The 13,641-nt window shown below is 43.3% G+C and overlaps 2 protein-coding genes across 3 annotated transcripts; one reads left to right on the top strand and one right to left on the bottom strand.

Annotated features, from left to right (window-relative positions):
• Positions 1-4,897: 4,897 nt before the first annotated feature.
• Positions 4,898-8,620, top strand: LOC133022962 (transmembrane protease serine 9-like). The gene is made up of 9 exons (XM_061089872.1): positions 4,898-4,938; positions 6,130-6,398; positions 6,570-6,715; positions 6,794-7,022; positions 7,248-7,307; positions 7,417-7,588; positions 7,734-7,987; positions 8,062-8,159; positions 8,321-8,620. The coding sequence occupies exons 1-9, from the start codon at positions 4,913-4,915 to the stop codon at positions 8,618-8,620; spliced, it is 1,554 nt and encodes a 517-aa protein (XP_060945855.1). The 5' UTR covers positions 4,898-4,912.
• Positions 8,621-9,806: 1,186 nt separating this feature from the next.
• Positions 9,807-12,577, bottom strand: si:ch211-198p11.6 (uncharacterized). 2 transcript variants are annotated; one of them, XM_061090712.1, is made up of 6 exons: positions 12,401-12,577; positions 11,661-11,705; positions 11,459-11,569; positions 10,475-10,612; positions 10,239-10,340; positions 9,807-9,831 (listed from the first exon to the last, which is right to left on the bottom strand). In XM_061090712.1, exons 2-5 carry the CDS (start codon positions 11,664-11,666, stop codon positions 10,254-10,256), a joined length of 342 nt encoding a protein of 113 aa, XP_060946695.1. In that variant the 5' UTR covers positions 11,667-11,705; positions 12,401-12,577; the 3' UTR covers positions 9,807-9,831; positions 10,239-10,253. The 2 variants fall into 2 exon arrangements, with proteins under 2 accessions (XP_060946695.1, XP_060946696.1); XM_061090713.1 differs by having other exon boundaries at positions 12,419-12,577.
• Between the last annotated feature and the right edge of the window lie 1,064 nt (positions 12,578-13,641).

Genomic DNA, 13,641 nt, shown 5'->3' with positions numbered 1-13,641 from the left:
CAGCTAATAATGAACAACTTTACAAGTAAACTGCAACAAAATAATCAGATTTTTTGTTTAATTCAACAATCTGAATTTTAAGTCTTAAACATAATTGACTTCATTCAAATATTTAAGATACGTTTTAATTTGAATGTTCATAACATGTCGGCATCATGTCTGTGATGAATGTGTTGAAGATCCTTTTCAAACAGTTATTAAAACACTAATAAAACTGATCGTCTACAAACGTTCAGGATTCATCTTCAATCATAACCAAGTGATTCTGACTGAAAAAAAACACATTCCTTGTGATTTCCAGCGGCTACGTGAGTGAGCAGCTGCTGATCTGATGAAGATCAAGTTCTTCTCAAAGCGACAAATCAAATCATGACCAAGTTGAACTTTGGCACAAAAATGAGCTTTTGATTGTCTTGATGTAAAAATATCAAACATGTTAATAACGTAACTGCGGAAACACGTCGTCCATATTTCTATCAAGTTGTTGGACAGGACGGATTTGAGCGCAGTGACATGAGGCCGAGGAGGAAAACATGCAAACATCCGGCTCACACAGACTCTGCATGCTGGGGTCACTGCTGATCCGACCCCAATTTGTGACAGTTTGTTATTTTCAGTCCCGAAGAAGAAGAAGAAGAAGAAGAAGAAGAAGAAGAGCAGCAGGTCAGTGAGCGACGGCTCCTCACCCGCCTCCTCTGAGCGAGGACACGATTTAATGATTTATCACAAATAGTTTGTGTTTCTGCAGCTGTGAGGACTTTCCTTTATCAGTGACTCATCACTATGTGCATCCCTGAGTCATTATTACCATCAGTAAGTGTGACCGGACGAACCAGTAGTACCAGTTTCTCGTCAAGGAAACATGTGTTCCAGGAAGCATCAGGCCATCGACCAATAGAAACACAGAGAAAAAACCCCTGTACTTTGAGTTCAGGTATTTGCAGCCGAGCGAGAAGTCGTAACCTTGATGAGCCAAAAGTTAAAAGACTGAAGATCGTTACGAATGTGTTGGTTTGTAAACCTGATCAGCTGGGACCAGCCTGGGTCGTCAGAGGTCAAAGGTCACTCCAGCGTTTCACCTCCGTTAAGACTTAATAACAAAGTTTTATTTATGAAGCACATTTCAGACACAGATGTGTTTGTAGAGACACAATGAAAAGAAAACTGATTAAAAACTGAAGCAAAAGACATTAAAATGAATAAATAGAGATAAAAAGGTAGAAATTTGTGAAATAAACTTTTGAACAGACGTCGTGAGTCAGTTATTATGCAATTCTGCTGATGACACTGTTCTTTATGTGTTTACATAATTCCTGTTTACATGAACAGTAGTTTACATGTTAACAGCAGTAATTATCTTGTCTGTCGTGTGGAATCATTCCAGCTCATTTTAAACACTGCACTTTATGGCTTTGGGTTTTTTCTCTCTGCTGCATTTTGTTTTGACTTTTTTGCATTTTTGGTTGAAGTATTTGAATTATGGTTTTACTTATATAAGAGGTCCCTTGGTTTTATTTCAGGAAGTGGCAAATGACAGCAGATGCAAAAGACGCTGATGAGCTCGTTCCCCATCGAGTACAGTAACAGTAAGACATAAATCAATAAGACGATAAGTTCACGTACTTTATCACAAAGCCTGAAGTCACATGAGTTGAGCTGCGTTGACTTTAACTTTCATAGCTTCTGTTCTTTAACCTGGTTCCTGAAACCATTCGTCTCAAACCATTAGAGAAATATGTCCCTGTGTGATGCCTTTGATTCGAGTGAAGAATCCTCTGACATGACGACCTCATCACCTCCTGTTGTACATTTCATTCACTGCTGAAAATAAAATAATTTTTATTTGTCCTAAATCTTTTCTAAATCATATGTACTTGGCTCTGAGATGCGTTTCTTTAACGAGGGAGAAACCAACATTTCATCGGCTTCAGTCGTCCAGTTTGCATCTGGAAGAAAAAATTGGGATGAAAAACTTTGCTCTAAGATTCCATTGATTATGTTGATTATATTAATATCAATGCATCTACTCGTGCATAAATACAGTGAAGTCATGTTCTTGTAAAATACATTTTGTTTTAATTTCACAATGTTAAATCAAAGGATTCCTTCTCTGCACAGCGTGTTCTCTTTCAGCTGGTTTCCCTGAACACTGAGAAACCAGTGTCGCAGTCGCTCATTGTGCGGAGACGGAGGAATGTCGGCAGGTGAGAGGGTTTGTTGAAGCTGCTTTTGTTTTCAGTCCTTTAAGACGTTAGTTCGAGTCCAGTGGTTCCCAGCCTCTGGGTCGGGGCCCCCCCGAGGGCCACCAGGAAACTCACAGGGGTCGTCCTCAGAGGAAACAGAAACGCAGATGTTATTTTAAAAAAAGATCCTGGATCATTCGACTGCATCAGTGACGTGAATGGGAACATAAGGTAAGTTCCTGCAACTCAACATCTTTTAAAAATAAACTGGGACTTTTATTGAGCTTTTAATTGCTTTCCCAGACAAAGTGTCATATGAATGTGCTGCTGAATGGAAGCAGCTGATTTGTGGTCAGGTGTGAGGGCGTGTCCCCGGCAGGTAACAATGCCAGAGGGAAAGCGAGGCATGTTTAGTTTTCGCGTGACAGAGAGAGAGAGACAGAGAGAGACAGAGAGAGATAGAGATAGAGATAGAAATAAGGTTCCTGCAGCAGATCACAGGATTTCCAGCTTCACTCATGGCGCTGTGCAGACTTCTCTGTGTGGCGGCGCTGCTCGGCCTCCTGACGCCAGGTAAGAACCCGCCTCAGCTTCACATCTGTGCAGAACTCTCAGGAGGAATCTGTGAAACAAGTAGCTTGTCCATGAGAAACAACCAGAAGGAAAAGGTTTAAGAACCATTAAAACCAGCAGATCAGTGTCTAACAGCTGCAGGACGACCGGATCAGTTTCACTCTGATTTAAACGTTTCACACTCGCATCAGATTCACTGCTCAAGAAAATCTGCTTTTTAAAGAGGATTCATCAGGTTTCAAAAGTTTAAAATGTCACATTTTATTTGTTTTAAAAATATTATCGCTAAATAAACGGAATCTGAGATCATGTGATCTTTTTACCAGCAAATAGACGTTTATTTAAATTAGATTTAATTGAATCTAATAATTTATTTTATCGTTCCATCCTGGTTCAAGTTGTTTAAATCTTAAATTGAAGATTCATTCATCCTGTGAACCTGAGGTTTGTTTTATCAAAGAATAATGTTTAAAGTAAAATATTGTAACAATAATCGATGTTTCACTCAGTTTAATTCTTATCTCAGATGATTTAAGAGACAATAAGTGTAAACGTTGAGAAAAGAGTTTCTTGCTTCACAGCATCAACCTGATTTCAGATTTTCACATTAATAATTTAAGTTATGGACGTTGATGCTCAACAGACAGAAGCCGAGTGAGGAACGTTTGATCTTATTAAATGAAGCGTTTACAGATTGTCGTTGAGTAGCAAAATGTGACATTAAAATAACAACTAAAATAATGATATCTAATTAAAACCATATTTTTCCTTTTAAACTGATTCTGAGGAGTTTGAGAATAATGAGGATTTATTATTATATGTGTGAGACGTCCTGTTTCAATCAATCAATCAATCTAATTTTATTTGTATAGCCCATATTCACAAATCACAATTCGTCTCACAGGACCACAAATCACAGGGCTGTTTCTGAACAGAATCTACGTCTGTGTGTGGTGTGGACAAACTAACTCAACAACACATGGAGGGATTTTCAACAAACTTGGCGAAAATATCAATTGGGAGTTTATCTCCACATCATTAACTTTTGGAGCCGATAGGTCAAAGGTCAGGTTGTCAAATATATTGATCCACGATAAAGTCACAATCAGAATAAATAATAGAGGGAAAATCTAAAGTTTAGGTTGATCAGAAAATTATTCTCCATCATATGATCAGTAAAATCAGGAAGTGACATCATGCATGGCTCAAAGATCACAAGACCACATTAATGATGGAGAGAAACTGAATAATGCACTAACTCCTCAATCAGCCGTCATCTCATGCTGTGAGTGAAGTGATTGTTGTTATGAAATGGTTTTACAATATAAAGAAGTGAGGAATCTGAATAGATGGCTGCTGTAGCTTCAACAGATAATAATCATCTTGTCTCAGATAAGTGTTTTACACCGAGTGAGCGACAGACGTCTGTCATCATCACACACGACGGCAGCAGCAACAGAATCCAGTGTAAACTCCGGGAAGTAGAATCTGAGGCGCCTGAGACGAGGCCGTGGAACCGGTCTGAGACTCAGGACACGGAGACGTGTGTGATTAACCTGTCAGAGGACGCTGAGGGACAGAGACGAGAACTTTAAACACTCACGTGTCGTCGATGTGCTCGTCCAAGTTGACTGTTCGAGAGATTCAATGACAGGCTGAGAGTTTGTTTGTCTCCAGCTGCTGAAACATGACTTTATATCAACATAGAAATGAAAGTGATGACTCATTGTTGAAGCGATCTCATCAGATTTGTTTTCTGTTTTTCAGAGTCGCACTCACAACTCGCTGGTAAGTGTCTGTGAATATGTTGTTGTTGTTAACTGGGTCATAATAATGATGATTATTATAATTTTTATTGTTTAAGACACTTAAAACAAGATTTTAAAAAATAACAGTGTCACCCATTATATCGGTTCTGAAGAGGTGAGTTCTGGGATCCAGGTCTGGACCTCTGAGATGATTAGGATGTCAGAAGCAGATCATCTTCCTCATGTGTGTGTTTGTTGTGTGTCTGTGCAGATTGTGGTCGACCTGCTCTGAACACCAGGATCGTGGGGGGGGCGGCGGCTCCTGAGGGCAGCTGGCCCTGGCAGGTCAGTATCCACCGATCTGGAGGTCACTCCTGTGGAGGATCGCTCATTAACAGAGAATGGGTGATGTCAGCTGCTCACTGCTTCACCAGGTGAGAAGATACAAATACTAACTGAACTTAATCTGTATTAGATAGTGCCCCCCCCCCCCGCCCCCCCCCCCATGGTCACATGTGGCAGAAGAGCCTGCTGGATAAAGGGCAGACTGCACAAATCAGAAGGTCAGCTGCCGGCTCTCCTAGACCTGTTCCACCCCAGGACCAGTAAGAGAGCGGGCAAGATCATTGCTGATCCTTCCCATCCCGGTCACCACCTTTTTCAGAGACTTCCATCTGGAAAAAGGTTCCGGGCCATCAGGACTAAAACCTCACGCCACCTGAACAGTTTTTTCCCCATGGCAGTGGGGCTCACAAACAAGCCCCTTGCATCACACTGACTCTGACTCTGCCCCCCCCCGCCCCTCGCATATAATTTATCTCAATACTTGCTGTATAAATTGTTGTTATTACTGTATATATTGTTGTTTTGTTTTTATGTACAGTTGCAATTTCAAATATTTCCGAAATATGCAACTGTTCAGTTTACTAAGAGGTTAACTTAGTTTAACCTCAGTTGACAAGTCACCAGAGTTACTTTTACACACAACACACACACACAGCTGTTTTCTTTGTTAACGAATATTAACGGTCACCGCCTATTCCAGAAAATCTCTGCACCTTAGCACTGTACGTGTCCATAACTCTCTCACTGTATATATTGTTTCGTTTTATATTGTTTTATATATATTTATATATATATATATATATATTGTTGTTTAATGTCTGATTGTTATTTATGTGCACCGACCACACCAAGGCAATTTCCTGTATGTGCAAATATACTTGGCAATTAAAAGAATTCTGATTCTGATTCTGAGGATCATTTAAAACAGCCCTCCTCAGATTGACCTGTTATGAGTGCGGAGCTAGCGTTAGCTCGGGAGCTAACGCTAGCTCCGGTGGTGATGATGGCGATGGTGGTCCAAGGCCATGTAGCGAGACTCCCTACATGGGTATGGTGTGACTATGATGTGTATTCGGGTCGTAATCCCATTCGACGCACTCTAGCGTATCGTTTCTGACATAGAGGAACCACAACAAATCGCGGGAGTTGTTTTTTTCCAGAATTTTTGGGACGGTAGACATGCTAGATACCCAAATTAATGTGTAGAAGCACTACAAAAGTGGAATTTTCATTATATGTCCCCTTTAAAAGATATTAAGTTTCTCGTCTTGTCATCGCAGCTCCAGCACAACCAACCTGGTCATGTACCTGGGGCGTCAGAGACAAGAAGGGCCCAACCCCAACGAGGTGTCCAGCACCGTGTCGACGATCATCAACCATCCCGACTACAACTCAAGGCCTCATGACAACGACATCTCGCTCCTGAAGCTCTCCTCACCCGTCACCTTCACCAACTACATCCTGCCCGTCTGCCTCGCCGCCCCCGACAGCGTCTTCCACAGCGGGACCGGCTCCTGGGTCACCGGCTGGGGCAATATCGGGCAAGGAGGTAGAGAAAGAGGGATGATGGATGATGGATGGATGGTGGATGGGTGGCTGATGAATGGATGATGGATGGATGATGGATGGATGACACATGACAAACCGAACCTGAATTGATATTTGCTCCCTTGACGTGAGACGAGTTTTAAACGTGTTTCTCTGAACTGGTTCTGTTCAGTTCCGCTTCCTTCCCCTCAGAACCTGATGGAGGTGGAGGTGCCGGTGGTGGGGAACCGACAGTGTAACTGTGACTACGGCGTGGGAAGGATCACAGACAACATGATCTGCGCCGGGTTACGAGACGGAGGGAAGGACTCGTGTCAGGTGATCATCTCACCGCCTGTTTGTGTCTTCACTTCCTGTGAAGAGCTTCCTGTCTCCTGACGCTTCCTGTCCCCACAGGGAGACTCCGGCGGCCCGATGGTGAGCAAGCAGAACAGCCGCTGGGTCCTGGAGGGCGTGGTGAGTTTTGGAAACGGTTGTGCGTTGCCTAAATTCCCAGGAGTCTACACCCGAGTGTCCCGCTATCAGGCCTGGATCAACAGCCACATCACCACAAACCGGCCAGGCTACGTCACCTTCTCCTCCAGTGGGACTGACAGCGACCTGAGCGTCACCTGTACTGGTGTCCCAGTGCCTCCCACCGTGATCCTGCCTCCCACTGAGGTCCCCCCTAACACCAACACCACCGATGACCTGCTTCCCATCGATGTCCTGCTTCCCATCGATGTCCTCCCTAACACCACCACCACCGTCCTATCTAACACCACCACCACCACAGTCCTGCCTCCCACTACCACCACCATCCTATCTAACACCACCACCACCACCACAGTCCTGCCTCCCACCACCACCACCGTCTTGCCTCCCACCACCACCACCACCACCACCACTCCCCCGACCACCACAGCCCAACGTGAGTCTCTGTATCAACTGGTTTTTAACCTTTAAATGAGACGTGTTCACTGGTTCTATTTGAACGAGGTCAACTGGCTGACCTGTCTTCTTCCGCCTTTTCTCTCCAGCGGTGGTCTGCGGCCGAGCGCCCCTGAACACCCGGATCCCGGGGGGGAGCTCCGTGGTGACGGCTGGCGTGTGGCCGTGGATGGTGAGTCTGCAGCAGAACGGGAGACACGTGTGCGGGGGGGCACTGGTGGCCGTGGACGCTGTGCTGAGTCAGGCCAACTGCTTCTCCAGGTGAGACTCCAGGAGAGCACAGGTCTGTTGAGCTTCGTCTCTGGACAGTGAGAGGAAGACGAGTCTGTGGGCTGGAAGCACATCAGGTGTTTAAAGAGTGGAGATCTCCTCAGGCCTCATGTGGTTCCCTCTCCCCCCCCCCCAGCTCCCCCACAGTGTCCGAGTGGACCGTGGTCCTGGGTCGTCTGAAGCAAAACGGATCGAATCCCTTTGAGGTGACGCTGAGCGTGAGGAACATCACGCTGAGCAACCTGACCGGCTCCAACGTGGCGCTGCTGAGTCTGGAATCCCGCCCGGCGCTAAGCGACTACATCCAGCCGCTCTGCCTGGACACTGGGCGGAGCTTCAGTGTGGGCTCCACCTGCTGGGCCTCCGGATGGAGCTCCGACCGAGGAGGAGGTGAGTTCCTCTCACGCTGTCACACATCTGACGTCATGACGTGTGACTCACATGTTCTCATTCTTCCACTTCAGAGGAACAAGTTCTGCAGGAGGTCCAGACGTTGGTGTCTGACTGCGGCAACGCCTCCAGCACCGACAGCTTCTGTACAGGAAGTTTGACACTGGAGCAGGTTAATAATGAGATTATTATTATCATTGTTTTATTATTAATGTGGGTGTCGACCATCAGCTGACGATGTCCTGGCTTTAGCTTCAGTTTGACTTTACATCTGATGGATCTTTTCCTGGCAGCTGGTTGGATGTGATGTTTGTGTCTCTGCTGTGTGCTCAGGGCGCCTCGGGGGGGCCTCTGATGTGTAAGCAGGATGGCTCCTGGTTCCAGGCGTCGGTGCTTTCAGCTGAAACCTCCACCACCACCACCCGGGCAGACCCTGTGACCGTCTTCCCCAAACTGAACAAGTTCCAGACTTTCCTCTCTAAGAACTTGGGGAAGCTGTTGTCTCCGGCCTCCAGCAGCTCCAACACCACAGCAGCCAACTCCACCGCCCCCCCCACCACCAGCAGCGGGGCCACCACCCACTTCCTCCTCCACCTCCTCCTCCTCTCCCCGAGTCTCCAGCTCTTCTTGTAGAAACCTCCATCCTGATCTGTGACCTGTGAAGAAGTGACTGACACATGAATGTAATGAAGGAATCTGGGACTCGAGCAGTTTGTGTTCGTTTCCTTTGAGAACTCGACTCTCAACAAACAGATAAATGACGATGATCTTCCAGAAACTTTAAAGGAGACATATTCTGTTCATCTTCAGGTTGATCATAATAATTAATGTCATTACTGTCAAATGTTTCCTTGCTCCACTGTTCAGCCTCTGTCTGAAGAACAGTGAAGAAACATGATATGTCTCCTTAAATGTTTGAATTGACAGTCGTTTATGAGATGTGTTGAGATGAAAGTGTTTAAGCTGCACTAAACATGATTCTGTAAAGCCTCTCGTTACAGAATGTCATGGTTCTGCACCTGTTTGTACCTTTTTTTAAATCAGTAAAATAACAATCAAATAATCTTTTGTGTCAAATTCTGAATCCTGAAGATGATCAAATCTTTTTTTAAATACTGTGTGATTCAGTGATTCACGTCCTCACGCCCCCCCGAGCTGCAGCAGGGGGATCGTCTGATTGGACACTGACGAACAACTTGAAGTCAAAGCTTGAAATAAAACTGCAGTGAATCTGAAGCTCTGTCTGCACTCATGTCTGTTTACATGAAATCCACTGATCTGATTTCCACTAAACTCGGAGGCAGAATGAGAAACGTGGATTTGGACCAAGTCTCTGAAAACCTCTGTTGTCTCTTAAAAGAAAAGTTCAAGCTTTAAAAAAATCATTTGGATGTTTACAGGTGATTTTATGTCTTAACGTTCAAAAGTCTGAACCAGCTTTAACTAACTGAACTGAGTCAGTTGACAGCACTGCTCCCCCCCCCCCCACACATCTGAAAACATCTGAGAACAAAGTAAACTGACAAATCCATTTTTAACTCTTCAGAATTTAATACAACTTTTGAAAAAAATAAATGTATAAAATCACAAAAACAAGCAACTTCAGTCTCTTTTACGACATTCTCGAAAATTAAAGTTTGACGATACAAATTCCACAAGAGGAACATTAAAAAAATAGAATATAAAAATCGACATCTTCAGACGGAGCCTCAGACGAAGCAGGAGATCAGACACGCTAAGAAATAAAAGCTTCAAAAAATAAAAACAACATTAATGTTGAAGTGAATGAGGGAGTCTCTGAATTTACTGTAAAACAGAGACTTCTTCGATCAGACACACGATGACTGTGAAACAAAGAAGAAACTGTTTCAATGTTTACTCACACAAAAGGCTTCTTCCATACAGACTCAGATACTTTGTTTACTAAGTGGATGCATCAATTATGTAAGAAACGTATTCATATTTATTTATTATTTGAGGTGTTAATTGTACGCATCAGTCAATATATGTTTATGCGGGATAAATCCTCAATTGATCATCATACGTCCTTTCTTCCGTCCCTCAACCTCCTGTGAACTCAATAGAAGGTGAAATGTAAAAGTAAGTGAATCTGTTCTATGGTTTAAGTTATTTTGGTTGAATTCTCTGCAAAATTTACAATTTCTGTAAATAGTTATAACATTTCTCCATCACAGACTCCGGCCTGTCGACCTCCTGAATTTCCTGTTGCTGACTCGTTAGTTTAGTTTACCTCCATCCTCGTCTTCTACTTGATCCGGATCTCGAAGCAGAGGCAGTTGCAGGACTCGCACTCGGGCGGCTGACAGGTGCAGGCACAGTCCCACTTGGCACACTGGGAAAACAAGTCCGACACTGGAACGTTAATGTCTCTAACTTTCTGTAAATAGGTGTTTTTTTACCACAAGTCAAAGGTGCTCCTGATTAGACAAACATGACAGATGAGAAGAGGGCGTGTCGGTGACTTACCGTCGGAGCAGGACACGAATCGGTCAGACATGAACGCATGGTCGGCAGGCGACAGTTGCACACTTCAGCCAGTCTGAAGCAGTGATCACAAAGCGAGATGTTGGGACAGCAGTCCCCACAGTCTGAGGAACATCGGTCCTGAGAGAGAAGACAGCAGCAGAAACCTTAAAGAGCTGGACTTGTGTGTAGCGACAGAGAGAAGAACAGAAACCTGACACCAGCATCGGACCAGGAAGTTTCTGATTAATAAGGAACTTTAGTATGTGAAGTTTAGATGATTTGTTTGTTTGTAACTTTGTCCACTTGGAGACCAAGAGACCAGTCTTACTAACGTACTTACTTTAAGCTGTTCTGATAATAAAAACATAGTTTGCTCAGTACAGAATTGTTCTGTTGCTACTTGGCGAAGACGTGGACGTCCTTGTGTCTCAGCCTCCGTGACACGGATCATAACGGTCAACAATGTCAGGATGTGAAGAACTTTTTACTCAGTAATAATGTGTGTTGGATCATTGGAGGGTTTTTGTTTTGTTGGCTTGTTTCTCAGACTTTATGTTGGTAAAATTGTATTTAAAGACGATGATCTTGTTTGTATTTAAAAACAGTTAAAAAGACGTCTGCTCATTCAGTTCACCACGTTAAAGACCTAAAGTTGAATCCAATTAAAAAATTAAAATAATTGAATCCATGTGGAACTAAAACAAGTTGCAGTTTGATATCTAAGGTTAACTTTAACCCCAGCAATAATATTAGTGGGAAATCTGTATTTTTAATGTGAATCATCTCTTTTGAATCCTCAATAACACAAATCTTTAATTTGATATGGTAAAATCTAGATTCTATGAAAACTAGTCTGATGAACTAACGTTAAGTTTGTATCTAAATGAGTTTCCAGCGAGCCGGTCCTCTCTCTCTCAGTGAGCTTGTGTGTTGTTCATTGGACTTTGGACGTCGCTCTGCAGAAGCTGCTTCACGAGCACAAACCTTGAGACAGAACCGGATCCACAGCCCGATGCACAGAACGACCATGTAAACACCCAGAGTGATCATCAGAACCGCCGGCAGCGGGATAGAGAGCTCCCAGATGTTCAGCACCTGAGGAATACGAGCAACAGCAGCACGTGAACCAGGAATTCACACAGAGGAGATATTACATCTGATCAAATATCCAACAATCACTTCTTACTGGCATTCTGTCTTCTGGAGGAGGAATCTTCAACAGGGATCACATCTGAAAGGAAAACGGATCTGGATTTTACTTTAACACTCCAAAAACTTCTTATTCACAGATACACAGAAAAATTGTTTCTGTCTGATCAAGTTATTTCATTCACCACAATCTGTGTGTAAATGTAGAAGTAAAGAAAGTCGTGAAAAGGAAATACTCAAGTACAAATACTCTACTTCTACAGAGTAACTGAATACATTTCAACCACTGCTGAGTAAAATGATAATAAACTTTGTGTAACAACTTTCAAACAATAAATTCAGCTTTGTGGTCTCTGAAAGGTGCTTCACGTACAATAAAGATCAAATGAATAGAGATAAAAACATGTTTAAATGTAATTCATGTAAGAACAGATTTTAAGCAGCATGAGAACCGAAAAGAAGAAAGTGATCAAAGTGCAGGAGTGAGAGTTCAGTTCAAAGCTGAAGTAAAGAGAAAAGTTTCTGTTGATTATAAAGTTTAGTTTTGAAGACTTTTACTGAAGCAGCTCCTCTGATAGCTGATCAGTTCCTCAGCGTCTCTTGTGTCTGATGGAGGAACCGGAGACAGACTCAGGATCTGAGCTCCAGAGGGAACATGCTTCTTTGCAGGAAGTTATCAGCGGGAAATAAAGGAATCATAAATATAACGGCTGCTAAGGACAAATGCTAACAGCAGCTAGCTAACAGCCGCTAGCTAACAGATCCAGCACAGTTCACCTTCTGGCAGCGTCTCACCGCTCGGGTCGATCGCGTCTCTTCATCACAGCTCGCGGGTCGTCGTCGGGCGATTCAACGTAAAGTCACATTCTTAGGTTTTTATTGCTAAAAGTAGAAAAAACTGTGATTCTGCCGCCTGCTAGCAAAACAACACTTAGCTTTAGCTGAGGCGGCGGCTGCGTTACCATGGAGCCCGACGGGTCACCGCGAGGGACAGGACGAAGGCGAAAGGCAAAACAAAAAACGTGAGGTGATGAAAATATAAATAAAGCAGAATCCTCAACCAGAGCACGTGTTCATATTTCTACATCCTGTCCCATCTGATTCATATAAAGCTCACTGTGACCTTTGTTTGAATGAATGAATCAAATTTAATTTGTTTAGTCCATATTTACAAATCTGTTTGTCTCATAGATCTAAACAAAGATCAACACGCTCTGTTCTTAACCCTCAACAAGAGGAACACTACCAGACACACTCAACACTGGTTTTATTAAGCCACCGGGACGTGACCCCTGACATCTAATCAGCTAATCCAGGTGAATTGTACCAAAGGTCACATGACTTCAGACAGTCCCCTTTGACCTTGACCTTTGACCCACAGCACCAAAATCGAATCAACTCAGTGCAGGTGAACGTTTGGACCAAATCAGAAGAATTTCCCTGGAGCTGATGTTAGAGGAAAAGGGTTTGTGTAGTGCTGAGTCTGGGTTTCTAACGACAGGTGGAGTCTTCACATTCCACTTCAGTGAGTTCAGTTCTCTGCCAATGCTCAATCATCTCAATTCCACTGAACATAAGAAGAAGAAAGTTCATCTAGTTGCTTAAATCAACTCTTTGTGTTGATCTGTGTTCATTCAATTAAACACATGGCGTCTGTTAGACATTTATTTGTGATGACATAAGTATGTTTTTCCTTTTCTGTCGTGTAGGTTTGTCACTGCATGGTTTGACCAATGGATACACTGCGAACAGCTGATTCTGCTAAATGAACCCAGTTGGTTCCAACATCCTCAGACTTGTTTGGGGACAAGTGTGTGATCAATGTGATTCATCCCAAAATCACGTTCCATGCGAGTTGTTGCATCATTAACTGACACTAAGCATTCTTGAATTTGTCTTTGGTCCAGAAATCATGTTTATAATAAATATAACAAACATGCATGGAAAAAGAACAGGAGAGGCTCATTAACTTCATGAACTTTATTGAGCCAAATGTGTATTTCACAAAACACTCGTCA

This window comes from Limanda limanda, chromosome 17 (genome assembly GCF_963576545.1).
Source record: "Limanda limanda chromosome 17, fLimLim1.1, whole genome shotgun sequence".
In the NCBI taxonomy this organism is placed as follows: domain Eukaryota; kingdom Metazoa; phylum Chordata; class Actinopteri; order Pleuronectiformes; family Pleuronectidae; genus Limanda; species Limanda limanda.
Note: the sequence above shows the minus strand (reverse complement) of the source record. Positions and strands in the feature narration are given on the sequence as shown.